At 35.9% G+C, this 14,659-nt stretch overlaps 1 protein-coding gene across 1 annotated transcript; it reads right to left on the bottom strand.

Moving 5' to 3' along the window:
• Positions 1–2,872: 2,872 nt before the first annotated feature.
• Positions 2,873–13,729, bottom strand: LOC148085244 (sodium-dependent neutral amino acid transporter B(0)AT2-like). The gene is made up of 12 exons (XM_087783398.1): positions 13,062–13,729; positions 11,563–11,773; positions 10,028–10,185; positions 9,833–9,953; positions 9,590–9,765; positions 8,226–8,336; positions 7,921–8,162; positions 7,660–7,843; positions 7,374–7,575; positions 6,467–6,626; positions 6,235–6,397; positions 2,873–4,696 (listed from the first exon to the last, which is right to left on the bottom strand). Exons 1-12 carry the CDS (start codon positions 13,095–13,097, stop codon positions 4,499–4,501), a joined length of 1,962 nt encoding a protein of 653 aa, XP_087639524.1. The 5' UTR covers positions 13,098–13,729; the 3' UTR covers positions 2,873–4,498.
• Positions 13,730–14,659: the final 930 nt, after the last annotated feature.

Genomic DNA, 14,659 nt, shown 5'->3' with positions numbered 1-14,659 from the left:
TTTTATTTAATACTATACTTATTTTTTTATGAATAATTTTTTCAACAACAAAAATGTTTAATACGTAGTAATACATAATGAATAACGTTTTCAATAACGTTTTCAATAAAACAACTTCCATTTAAATCCATAATGTTTCAACTCAAATGTTTTTATAATGATTTTAAAATATAGATTTATTTTTTCCTGAAATGACCTTTTGTTTAATTAAATGTATTTGTGTAGTTATTTATTTGTGTGTGTTAATAGAAACTAAACTGTTCGGTAACAATGAATGAAAAATGGAGAATAGTAGTTGCAGGATGTACCGATAGGGGGCAGCAACGTAGCTATAAAAGCTGTTTAAAACTCATTTATCTTCACACATTTATCTTGATTTACTTTGAATGATTTTAGTTTCTTTGTAATAAAACGACATATATTCCTAAAGGAGTTATTAAAGGATCAACTCACACGTCTTCATGTTCTGATCCTGATTCGTTTGTGGAGGAAAGTTCTGGGTCGAAACCAGCGGAACCAGCACAGAGACCAGAGTGAGAACAAAACCCAGAACCATGTTCGGAACCATGTTCGGATCCTCACTTTTGTCCTGAGGATTTCATTTGGATTCTCACTGGAACAAGAACAGAACCAGCAGAACATTCAAGAAAAAACGTTAAAGCGGCTCTAGTATGAAAGAATAATAATCACGTGATCAAGTCTCTATCGTTTAACTAGTCGTTTATTTATAACTAGTTATTTGGACATTTTACTGATGGATATTTAAAAAATCCAATAAATATGTATTACTGTTATTTTATAAACATCTTATTACTTGAGTTATTTTAAATTTAGATTTAATGGGGATTTATTTACTGTTTCAAAACATGTTTACAGATTAAACATCAAACTAGTTTATAGATTTATTATGATGTGCAACGAGACATTATTGTTTTTCTAATAAATATATATATATATATATATATATATATATATAAATATGTAAAATAAGTGTTTTTATGATAATTAATTGATATTTTAAACATGTTATCTCAGTTTTATGTTTCAAAATGTCAACGTTGAATAATTTTTCTGAAGAATGTGTTAAGATAAACTAATATTTATTAAATAAATACGTGTACAATACGTATTTTTATGATAATTTATTGATATATGAAACATGTTATATCAGTTTTATGATTCAAAATGTCAACGTTGAATAATTTATCTGAAGAATGTGTTAAGATAAACTAATATTTATGAAATAAATAAGTGTAAAATACGTGTTTTTATGATAATTTATTGATATTTGAAACATGTTATCGTAGTTTTATGATTCAAAATGTCATCATTGAATAATTGATCTGAAGAATGTGTTAAGATAAACTAATATTTATGAAATAAATACGTGTAAAATACGTGTTTTATGTTAATTTATTGATATTTGAAACATGTTATCTCAGTTTTATGATTCAAAATGTCATCAAAGAAAATTTTTCTTGAAGAACGTGTTAAGATAAACTAATATTTATTAAATAAATACGTGTAAAATACTTGTTTTTATGATAATTTATTGATATTTGAAATGTTATCGTAGTTTTATGATTCAAAATGTCATCGTTGATTTTTTTTTTAAAGACAATTGTGTTCTTTACATTTTAATGTGTTGTATTGAACATTTATTATGAATACAAATGTGACAATAAAATAATGATTTACGTTTGGTTTAATGAAGCCACTTGTGTTGCAGCATAAAAACTCAAGTTACTCTTGTTAATCCTCCATCAAATCAAAATTTTTGTTGCGTCCATACAGTCGCTCTCCATCGATCAGAAGCATCAAAACAATCTTCTCTCAGTTAACGATAAACGATGAGTTTACCTGGAGATGAAATCTGGGCGTCGCTCGTCTCTGCCTCGACAGACTGAAGCTTCTGCACCAAGACGACGAGTCTCCAGGTGAGTCTCGACGTCAGGGGAGGATGATCAGGTGTTTAAACATGAGTTCACTGGGATTAAATCAACTGAAATACAACGTGGGGACTTTATTTTTATTTTTTTTAATTAGTCCATTTTAATGTTTTGTGATTTCATCTCTATGAAACTTGTATAAAATCAAATGATATACGCCTCAAAAAACACTAAACTTTTTGTCTTAGTTCTGCTTCCATTACCGGCTGAATTTATTTTTAAAACATACACAATTTAGTGTGTAAGTATTAGTAAAGTAAGAGTATTCAAAATATACTGAGCAAAGTTTTTTGATGATGTGAGAAAGAAGTAGTTTAAAGGCAACTAGGCCAGACTTACAAGATTGATGACATGCAGTGACAAACCCTAAGAGGTTACGAGAGTCCATTATGGCATAATAACGGCTTCACTCCTCCTCCAGCCAGCTGTAATCACGCCCCGCTTTGTTTATACAACGAGTCCCTCGGAGGTGGAGATTGCACGGTGACAAACCTCCATGCTTGACCAATCCCAGCGGAGTAGGCGTAGTTATTGTAAACAAGATTTCATCACCAGAAAAGTGATTTGAACTTATTACTTTATAAAGTTGCTCTGAAATCTGGGCGAACGAGAGGTTACGAGAGTCCATTATGACGTAAGAATGGCTTCACTCCTCCAGCCAGCTGTAATCAAGCACCACCTTGTTTATACAACAAGTCCCTTGGAGGTGGAGACTTCCAGGGATTGATGATGCGCTGTGACAAACCTCCATGTTTGACCAATCACAGCAGAGTGGGCGTGGTTATGGTCAACAAGATTTAATCTCCAGAAAAAGTGTTTTTCGGGGCTTAAGATAATTTTCTAATGTAAATATTTCAATGAAAAGGGAGTTTTGTACAAACAGAAAGTTCTTCTTCTTCATCAAACATTGACAAACAATCACATGCTGGTGAACATTTTATTCAAAAGTTACAAAAGGCAGAAAAAACAGGAAAATATTTAGAAAAATCTTTTGTCAAAAGTCCCGCAACAAACAAGTGACATCATCAAGATCTGAATCAATAACAAAATGTACATTTGATCCGTTTGCATTGAAATCTCTTGACCTTGAATCTGTCGAGCAGCAAATAAAATGTACATCAATAGAAAAGGTTCTTGAAGCGACATTAGAAAAAGAAAACTCACGGAAATACATAAATATAAATGGACTTTAAATTAGGTTTTTTATAAAATACGTTGGGCTCAGTATGAAATATTAAAGATGATTCTTGGCAGCGGTCAGTACCTGAATCAAGTGGTCACGGCTAGAAAAACATGGCACAGGTTGAGCTGTTGGTCCCGAAGACAAATAAGTCTTTTTTTTGTTTGCACACGTCTCATTGTGTGTCTCTGTCAGTGCGACAAACACACAAGACGAAGCATCGCACTTGAATAAATAGAACCGAGAGAAGAAAAAACATTGTTCAAAACAGAGACGGACGTCAAACACATGAATGAGAAAAATATACTGCATTGATAAGACTGTTTACACTCATGTTTGGCACAAACTGACTTTAAATATTTACTTTGGGGAATTTAAATGTGACAGTTTATGACGACTTTAAGAGCTTAAACACTTTATAACGTTATTTAATAACTAGTTCAGTCACGATTGAACATGTTTTTTAAATAAAATCTAATTTTATCACTGAAAATTCACTCAATTTTAAAATTATTTTCAGAGTAATCGGTTCTTTTTTTTTTTAGAGTTATAGACGAAAATGTTTGTTCATTTTAATGTAGCAACTGGAGCTCAGTTGTCTTCGTCTTCATCTTCTGGTTCCAGTCCGTGGTGTCAGATTGTAGTCATTCCTATACTGGCAAAGTTGATAGTTCACTGGTGAAAGTTCACCCAAAATTCAAATTAAATTCATTTTCTACTCATCCTAATGTAGACTAAGAGTTGGGATTATTTTCAGAGTAATCTGTTCTTTTTAGAGTTATAGACAAAAATGTTTGTTCATTTTAATGTAGCGAATGGAGCTCAGTTGTCTTTGTCCAAAAAGACACTTCAAATACCTTCATACTGCTCGTTACGTCCTTCTTGGATTCTTAAAACTTTAATTAATCTATATTTTAAGATTGTTTTTAGCGTACATTTTTGAAACTTGCATTGTTTTCCAATGAGGAACTGATAGACTCAAAACTTCTGCTACAAAATATCTAATAAAAATATAGCCAAATCTTTCCATTTAATCTAAAAAAAAACAGATTACCCAGAAAATAATCCCAATTTTTAAGAACACAAGGGCGAGTAGAAACTGAGTGAAGTTTGAATTTAAGGAACACTTTAAGTGTTAAGCTCTTCACATAAACTTAATTTCATTATGTTGTTAAAAATAGAGATACACGATCATTAAACCATCACAGCGTCTTCTATTATCACATTATTGCGTCTTGAGAACGAGCCTGTGAAGCTGTCAATCATCTTGATTGGCACTCGTACAGCAACAACTGACGACATGAAGCTCAACGTGTGGACGACAAAGTTCATTCTGTTCACTCTTTCAACTTCCCTTCAAACGAGGCGTTCAGGGTCCGGAGGCTGCCGTCGGGACGTTCCTGTGGTTCATGTCGGTGAGCGGGGTCTCCTCCCTGGACCTCAGGGCGGCTCGGTCCCGCAGCAGCGAGTGGACCAGACACACCGGGACCGGCATCATGGCGAACACGATCAGCAGAGACAACACGGCCAGAGCCCAGTCGGGATACTGCAGCGCCTTCTCCTCGGCCTGAGAGGAAACCAACAAGAAACCATTCAAGTCTTTGTGTGATGTTGTGTAATGTTGTGTGATGTTGTGTAATGTTGTGTGATGTGTGTCGAAGGAGGCGAGTCTGAGCCGGTCGTGTTCAGATCAAACACGTCAAGAGCCTGAAGCTGAAACCAGACGCTGGAGATACATTTGTTATCAGTTACATCGACACCACAGAACTACACTGTTGGTTAACGTTAGAGAACGATCTTAAGCTCCGCCCACTGAAAACACTTTCTGTAGATGAAATCTTGTTGACCATAACCACATCCACTCTGCTGTGATTGGTCAAACATTGAGGTTCGTCATCAATCCCTGAAGTCTCCATCTCCAAGGGACTCGTTGTATAAACAAAGCAGGGCGTGATTACAGCTGGCTGGAGGAGGAGTGAAGCCATTATTACGTCATAATGGACTCTCGTAACCTCTCGTTCGCCCAGACTTCGGAGCAACTTTATAAAGTTGTGTAGTTACAACACTGGCAATAACATTTTTTAAATTCTGATTCTTTGACAATTAATATGCAAATTTTTACGGCATTTGTTCATTTATGTGTTGCAAATAAACTTAAACAAACAATTTAATCCCGCGAGATCCAGGTGATGACTGAGGACGAGAGGATACAGTGAGTCCAGCAGCTTTTAAAGCTGATGTTTGGGCATATTTTGGTTTGAAAACAAATGAAAGCAGTTACGACTTCGTCATGTGGTCTGAAAATACTACAACACCAGAGTCAAGTACTGGACAATAGTACACATATATCCTTGTTACTACAGTATCGATATACATTGCAATATATCGTATAATTTTCTTAGTATCATGATTTTGCATTTAAGATTACTAAACAAAAATTTATTTGCGCTTGTTGGTATTGATTAAGACAATAAATAATAAAGTTTAATTAAATAATTGGGATGACGACCAATATGTATTTATATATATATATATATTTTATGACAAGTTATTGATAATAAAAGTATATTCATTTAAAATTATAATGATCTTTTCCTACTTTAGTGTTAAAATGTCCCCTCAGTGATGTTAATTGTAATTTAACTGTTTAATTATTATCTTTCGCTTGAAATTAGTAGTTGAACCTTTAGTTAATGTTATTATAAAATATGTTGTTTTGTTTGTATTTGTTTGATCTGTTTTTAATTTAATGTAACATTTCTCTCATGTAAATACAAAAGTTCCATTTTGAGTTATTTGTCCAATCAATTTGAGTTTTTGAGGTTTGTCACCGCGTGTTATCACTCTCGGAAGTCTCCACCTCCAAGGGACTCGTTGTATAAACAAAGCGGGGCGTAATTACAGCTGGCTGGAGGAGGAGTGAAGCCATTATTACGTCATAATGGACTCTCGTAACCTCTCGTTCGTCCAGATTTCAGAGCAACTTTATAAAGTAATAAGTTGAAAACATGGTCATGATGAGGAACTTACTGTGTCTTGGAGAGAAAGAACATTTACTACATGAGAGTTTGACTTTAAAGGGTTTTCAAAATACTTTCATCTCACCAGTGAACTACTCCACGACAGGTACGTTGGCTTCTGGATGATGGTGCGGATGGTGGTGGCTCCCAGGAGAACCAGCATGGCTATCAGACAGATGTACTTCCACAGATACTTGTAGATCACGTGCGGACGCCAGCCCAGCATCCCCTCGATGTCGTCCAGGAACCTAAAGGTCGAGAGGAAGTCACGCGTTTGGTGTTCCGTCTTCAGACGTGAGCCGTGGGGAGGATCTTACCGGTCGGCTCCGTACAGCCAGGCCACGCTGAAGGTCTCGAAGACCACCACGATGATGAGCGGCAGCGTGGCGGAGTAGTCGTCGAACATCATCACAAAGTAGTTCCCGCAGCGCTGGGTGAAGAGCAGGCCGATCAGGAACCCGATGACGCAGCTGAAAACTGGAATCACACGTCAGGAGAAGAGCTCGAGGGACCAGAAGGTAATACATGTTCAAATAATTCAGATCAAATCATGAAGCCTTGAAATAGACTTCAACACCACAGTTGTCAGCACTGGTTATGAGCAAAGAATCTTATTTTAAAAAAAAAGGACTAAAGTAGTTTATATTACTGTAAAATAGTAACTTTTGTCATTGAAGCTTCATGAAACAGTGTCATTATCACCTGAGTCCACTAGATGTCACTCTTTGCTCTATAATCTATTGCCATGAAAAGTTATTCTATTGAAACCTCACATCATTTTTAAGGTGAGGGCGCCCCCTACTGTCCTCTGAAGAATATCACACTGTTTCATGAAGCTTCATCGACACATCTCTAGTGTTGTGGTGGCTTTACAAAATATAACTTAGTATCATTTCTAGTTCAATTATAAATATACAATAGAAAACAAGACAGATCACTTAATAACAACCAATTTGTGGCCTTCTTATTAATATAGAGCAAAGAGTGACATATAGTGGACTCAGGAGATAATGACACTGTTTCATGAAGCTTCATCGACACATCACTACATTTAATTAAACGAGGCTTCAAGGCGGAGGAAATTCCTCGATCATTTTTTGTAATCGTGTTCCTCGACGAGTCATTAGTATAAAGTTATTATGGGGTAAAATAGTAAGATGATAATATGAGTCGAGTCAGGGTCTTGATCATCTACACACATGAAGTAGTGCTGAAGATTCTCACCCGTGAGTTTGGTCTTGTTGTTCCTCAAAACCTTGAAGCTGTCCGTGAGCGGCGCCAGAATCCCCTCCATGGTCCCGAACATGGTGCTGAGTCCCAGGTTGAGCAGCATCAGGAAGAAGAGTGCGGACCAGAACTGGCTTCCGGGCAGCAGAGATATGGCCTCGGTGAAGGCGATGAAGGCCAGTCCTGTTCCCTGCTGACCCTGATGCACACGCATGGTGTCAAGACGACACGTGTGAAGAACTACATCTCAACATGACATCAGCGTTCCTCTGATCTTCAGCACCTTCTTCATCTCGATCTCCAGGTTACAGTCGGTCAAGTTTCCCGGCGCCGAGTGTCCACGTGCTGTGAACCAAGCCGAGTAGTCCAGCGGGACCACGGATCCGGGATCGGAATAGTTGAAGGTCGGGATCAGGTCCCGAGGCACCAAACCGCTGCCGATCTGCTTCGACAGAAGCTGAACGTTACTGAAAAACCAAGAAGTTGACAAAAAAAAAAAATCAGGTTCTGTTTCACGGACGTGTTGCGATCGTCGAACTCTCACCTCCGGACGCACCCGGCCACTTTGTTCTTGGCGCGGAAGCCCAGCACGGCGAACACGACCAGCGTGGCCAGAACCGACGTCATGAAGTTGATGGCGGAGACGGTGAAGGCGTCGCGGTGGCAGTTGTTGTTCTTGGGGTTGTACGAGGAGTAGGCGATGATGGAGCCGAAGCCCAGGCCCAGGGCGAAGAACACCTGCGTGGCCGCCTGGCGCCACACCTGGATGTCCCCCCAGATCTCCAGCTGTGGAGGATTTCAGCCAGAGGTCAACAAAAGAGCTTCAAACTAGGACAAGCGGGTCGTTACCTTTGGATAGAACATGTAGGCGAGTCCCTCTCGCGCTCCATCGAGGAGCAGACCTTGCACCAGGAAGCAGAACAGAACCACGTAAGGGAAGATCGAAGAAAAGTACATCACCTGTCAATCACAAGAGACATTAGAAAAACAAATACTTCATCAGCTTCCCTTATTTCTAAGGCGAACTTGTTAAAAGCTTAAACTTTTTTCTTTTGATTCAATATTTGAATAAATGTGAGGAAGTTGTTTTTAATTGTACTTTCACTGATTAAATGTAAACATTTATGAAGTCAAAAAATTGAACACTATTGTCATGATGTGGTTCTAGAGTAGGGCTTAAGAAATAATCAGTATGATTAATAATAATAAGACTTTCTCTTCATTTTCTGATTTTAAAAATATCTTCATTAACATATAAACTTTTAGTCTGAATGTGTTCCTGTGGTAGAGATTAGTGATGTGTCGATGAAGCTTCATGAAACAGTGTCATATTCTTCAGAGGACAGTAGGGGGCGCTCTCGGCCTACAAATGATGTGAGGTTTCAATAGAATAGCTTCACAAATCAATAGATTATAGAGCAAAGAGTGACATCTAGTGGACTCAGGAGATAATGACACTGTTTCATGAAGCTTCATCAACACATCACTAGTAGAAATAACCTAAATCCAAGAGTCAGCTCCATGTATTAAATTATTAGAACAAATGTTAATGATTGAATTTAATTTTATGTTCATTTGACTTTCGTTCCGACATCAAGTCACGTGACATACGAGCGGCGCCGAGCGCAGCGATATGTGCCGAAAGGGCGTGTTTGAGTGTGTGTGTGCGCATGCGTATGTACTGCAAAGTGCATTCTTTTGTTCAAGCACACAATTCAAATTGTAAAGATTATAATCTATTCTTATAAGAGTTGAACTTAAACATGAGCAACTAAGCATGTTTTTTGGGGGATTTGAAGTAGTGATGTGTCGATGAAGCTTCATGAAACAGTGTCATTATCTCCTGAGTCCACTAGATGTCACTCTTTTCTCTATAATCTATTGCTTTGAAAAGTTATTCTATTGAAACCTCACATAATCAGCACATCACTAATTTAAAGTATTTGCAGTGAACAAAACTGTAATTCAAAGTAACAAAATAAAGGCATAAATCGAAATAAAAAAGGGTTTTATTTAAAGTTACAGTGCCATTTTCACTTTATCTTAACCATCACGAATAAATACATTTTACTGTTATAAAAAATATATATTCTATTACACATAAACCTAATAAAAAAAGACATAGAATAATCGCATATCCAATCACGCTTAAATATTGAGGAAAATAATAGCTTTTTTATTTTCCATAATAGTTCAGCAAAATAAAGTCATACCTTCACTGACGACTTGATTCCCCGGAACATTCCCAGGCAAACGATGGTCCAGGCGGCGAATAAACATCCCACCATGTATGGGTTGAAGCTCCCGGTCTCGTCGATGGAGTCGGTGATATCCAGGGCTTTGCGGTACCAGAAGTAGGAGGTGGGGGAGCTCAGTTCACACTCGGGTACTGCGGCGGAGGCGACAGTTTAGGGATCAGTTCACGCCACAGTTCTCCGGTGCCGACGATCATTTACCCGACACGTTCCCGGTCTTCGGACACTCGGTCCACGGCAACGTGGACTGAAAGGAGCTGCCCAAGTAGAAGAGACTCCAGGCCAGGATCACGTTGTAGTAAAGGGCGACGAAGAAGCAGACCTGTGTGCGGGAGGAACAGATCCAGATCACCCATCAAAAGGTGGAGATCAGGTTCCATCAGGACGAGGATTTACCACGCAGCTGGAGTAGCCGATGCCTGCCAGCTTGGGGGAGATGAACTTCCACACGCCGATGCTTCCTTGTCGTATGGCCTGACCGGCCGCCAGCTCCAGGAAGAACAAGGGGATGCCGACCAGAAGCATCAGCAGCACGTACAGCAGAAGAAACGCTCCTGGAGAAATCAAAGAGGATCGACGGGTGAGTGTCTTTAACTACAAAATACCAGTTAACTGACATGAGTAAAAGACTCCAAAATAATCTGTTAACACCACTTCTTTATTCTAACGCTGTGACAAATCAATTCATATTAAACAAAAATAACTAGTTCATCCAACGATATCCAACAAAAGAAATGCTCAACAGTTTACTGGCCGTGATGACAAGAGTATCTGCAAACTTTTCAGGAACAGATGACATTTGACGTTGTGATTATTTGGAGTAGATACTGTGTATTTATATTGTTCTTGGGAATAATACTTTCAGAGGAATAGTAAATACATGATCCAACACAACTAACAGAATAAAAATAAATATACATGATTAACTTCACGACTAACAGAATAAAATAAAATATATAGTTTTAACTTCACGACTAACAGAAGAAAATAAAATATATATTTTTAACTTCACGACTAACAGAATACAATATATATTTTTAACTTCACGACTAATAGAAGAAAATAAAAAAAATATTTTTAACTTCACGACTAACGGAAGAAAATAAAATATATAGTTTTAACTTCACGACTAACAGAATAAAATATATATTTTTAACTTCACGACTAATAGAAGAAAATAAAATATATAGTTTTAACTTCACGACTAACAGAATAAAATATATAGTTTTAACTTCACGACTAACAGAATAAAATATATATTTTTAACTTCACAACTAATAGAAGAAAATAAAATAAATATTTTTAACTTCATAACTAACAGAATAAAATAAAATATATATTTTTAACTTCACGACTAATAGAAGAAAATAAAAAAAATATTTTAACTTCATAACTAACAGAATAAAATAAAATATATATTTTTAACTTCACGACTAATAGAAGAAAATAAAATAAATATTTTTAACTTCATAACTAACAGAAGAAAATAAAATATATATTTTTAACTTCACGACTAATAGAAGAAAATAAAATAAATATTTTTAACTTCCGAACTAACAGGAGAAAATAAAATATATATTTTTAACTTCACAACTAACAGAAGAAAATAAAATATATATTTTTAACTTCACAACTGAAAGAAGAAAATCAAATATAAAGTTAAAAAGTTACATTTAAACATTTAAGTTTATGTTTAAAGTGGAGTTGTGACGGGAAATGGCAGTTCTACGTCATTTGGTGCTCCGCCCTCTAACCAGGCTTCGCACCAAGGGTTTAAAAGGTTTGTCCTTGAAATGCATTTAAAATGTTTACATTTTATCTTAGAATATCTAATACGTTATACAAACAATAAACAATACAAACATGTTAACTATGAACCAGCTTAACTCATTCCTGCAAGTCGTGTCCTTAAAAATAAAGTCATTTCTCACCGCCTCCATTTTGATGGCACAAGTACGGGAACCTCCAGACATTCCCGAGCCCGACGCTGAATCCCACCTGGGCCAGGAAGTACTCCACCTTACTGTTCCACCCGGCTCGTGCCGCCGGCTCGGCCGGACCCGACTCTTCCTCGACAGCGACGCCGCCGTTGGCCTCGGCCTCCGCAGCTTTAGAGTCGGCAGTGAACGGTTGCGTCTCCATCTATCCGGAGACAAAACAAGAAGATTCAAGTCGTAACCTTGGCTCGTTCTCATGCTCCCCGGTGACAACATAGTATTTAAGGGAGTATAAAGTCAAGTTGATCAGCTCGAGCACATCATGATACAAGGACTGAAATAGAAATATAGTTAAGAGTTATGTCCACAAAAGTCACGAATAAAATAGCTCTCAGTTGACCAAGTTCTGAAGAAGGTTCCTCTCTTTTTGCGCTTGATGGATCTACTGACTCCTTTAAGAAACATCTTAAGACGTTTCTATTTGTTCAGGCTTTTCCTTGATTTTCTGGAACTCCTGTGTTGTTCTCGGTATTATCTTGATCTTTAAAGTATATACTTTTTTGAGTATTGTTTTGATTGTTAAAGCGCTTTGTGACCCTGGTCTGGAAAAGCGCTATACAAATAAATATTACTTACTTACTTACTTAGCACTTGAGACTCCTTCAAGAAACATCTTAAGACATTTATATTTTTTCAGGCTTTTCCTTTGATAATCTGGAACTCCTGTGTTGTTCTCAGTATTATCTTGACTTTTAAAGTATATATTTTATTGAATATTGTTTTGATTGTTTAAGCGCTTTGAGACCCTGGTTTGAAAAGCACTATATAAATTACTTACTAACTTGCAGCAATACATTTCTTCAACATATGTACATCTTTATTGGAACATTGTTGTGCTTTATTTCCGTTCAAGTATTTTATCTACACTTGAAGATAAAAGTAATTACTAGGTAACTATGTGACGTCAAACAACAGTCACACCTTTCATGTCCGGAAGCTCTAAAATGAAGTCACACATAAAACATAAATCATTCACCTGGTTGTTTATCACATGGATTTGGGAAAATATAAATTAAAATGTGTTTTACATGTTGAAATATATTTACAAAATACTATCTAGGGTTATCCGGGTTTTAGATTATGTCATGGAAACTCAGATGAGTTTTTTTCAGTTTATTTACTTGATAAAAGTCACGTTTAAATATATATTATTATTATTATTCCACCGTTCATCGCTACCGGAAATAGCTTTTTATTTTTTCAAAACAAACGTGTCGTTTTATTGACACATACCCGAAACAAACTGACAGACGATAAGGATCGGGAGGGAATTGTTAATAACATTGAAAAAACAATAGAAAGTAACAACAGCTTTTAAATACGAGTAATAACAGGACGAGTTTTAATTTGTTAAACAAACACATAGACTCGATAACATGAGTTTATCGGATAAAAAAAAAACGTAAATGTAACCGTTTTTAAAGCAAACTCACCGGATCGAGCGCCAGTTTTGCAAGTTTCTCCTTCATGGCGACAGAATAACGAACGATACGACGATATATATCGAGATATAACAAGAGAAACACGTGTCGCTGCTGCAACAATAGCCAACGACACGAAGATAAGTCCTTTAAAACATCGACTTCAGTTGCACTGTATCGTTCGAGCAGCTTAAAATCAGATAAAATAAGTATTAAAAGGGAATTAGACTCGTTTTTCTTCCGTAAATAATGTAGTTTATATTCTCATCGTATTTCCACCCGCGTGCTCAACGAGCCACGCCCAGATGATGCGTTCAAAGTCACTGAAGGTATTGGGAAAAAGTAGTGATGAGGCTTCTAGCGCATACGACACGCTACAGCTTTGGCTTAAATCATTCGATTTGAAACTATGACGAAGAAATGTAAACTTTAAACTACGTCGACGTGTCAATGTATGTGTTTTTGTAAATTAATTTTTAAAGTCTTTGATGCGTTGTGTGTGTGTGTGTGTGTGTGTGAGACCACCTGGTTATCGCTGAAGGCATCACCGCTACGTCACAATACGGTTTGTGTTTGTAGTCTTTTTTATTTTTATTTAATCAGTTTTATTTATTTTTTATTATTATAGCAAACAATCGTTCATGTTATTTTAGTTTGTAATGGAAAATGAAGCAAAGTTTCTGATTAATGTTGTTGTTTTTTAACTTCGCAACTAACAGAATCAAATAAAATGCATATTTTTAACTTCACGACTAATAGAAGAAAATAAAATGTATATTTTTAACTTCACGACTAACAGAAGAAAATGTATATTTTTAACTTCACGACTAACAGAAGAAAATAAAATGTATATTTTTAACTTCACGACTAACAGAAGAAAATAAAATATATATTTTTAACATCACGACTAATGGAAGAAAATAAAATGTATATTTTTAACTTCACGACTAACAGAAGAAAATCTATATTTTTTAACTTCACGACCAATGGAAGAAAATAAAATGTATATTTTTAACTTCACGACCAATGGAAGAAAATAAAATGTATGTTTTTAACTTCACGACCAATGGAAGAAAATAAAATATATATTTTTAACATCACGACTAATGGAAGAAAATAAAATGTATATTTTTAACTTCACGACTAACAGAAGAAAATCTATATTTTTTAACTTCACGACCAATGGAAGAAAATAAAATGTATATATTTAACTTCACGACCAATGGAAGAAAATAAAATGTATATTTTTAACTTCACGACCAATGGAAGAAAATAAAATGTATATTTTTAACTTCACGACCAATGGAAGAAAATAAAATGTATATTTTTAACTTCACGACTAACAGAAGAAAATAAAATGTATGTTTTTAACTTCACGACTAATGGAAGAAAATAAAATTGTTATTAATGTTGGGGTTTTTTTTTTATTAAAGTTCCTGAGTTCACTATATTTGTTGTATTGATCATTTTAGGAGAGGATAATCGAACAGAAATATAAGGGGAAAGATGCATGCAGATAATGCAAAAATTTTAAAGCTAACCAAAAAAAGAGTTCACTGACAAAAGTGTGACTTTCACTTGTTTTACTGTAGTTGAATCAACACATTTGT

This window comes from Callionymus lyra, chromosome 2 (assembly GCF_982586985.1).
Source record: "Callionymus lyra chromosome 2, fCalLyr1.hap1.1, whole genome shotgun sequence".
Classification (NCBI taxonomy): domain Eukaryota; kingdom Metazoa; phylum Chordata; class Actinopteri; order Syngnathiformes; family Callionymidae; genus Callionymus; species Callionymus lyra.
The sequence above is the reverse complement of the archived record's forward strand: the minus strand, read 5'-3'. Positions and strand labels throughout refer to the sequence as shown.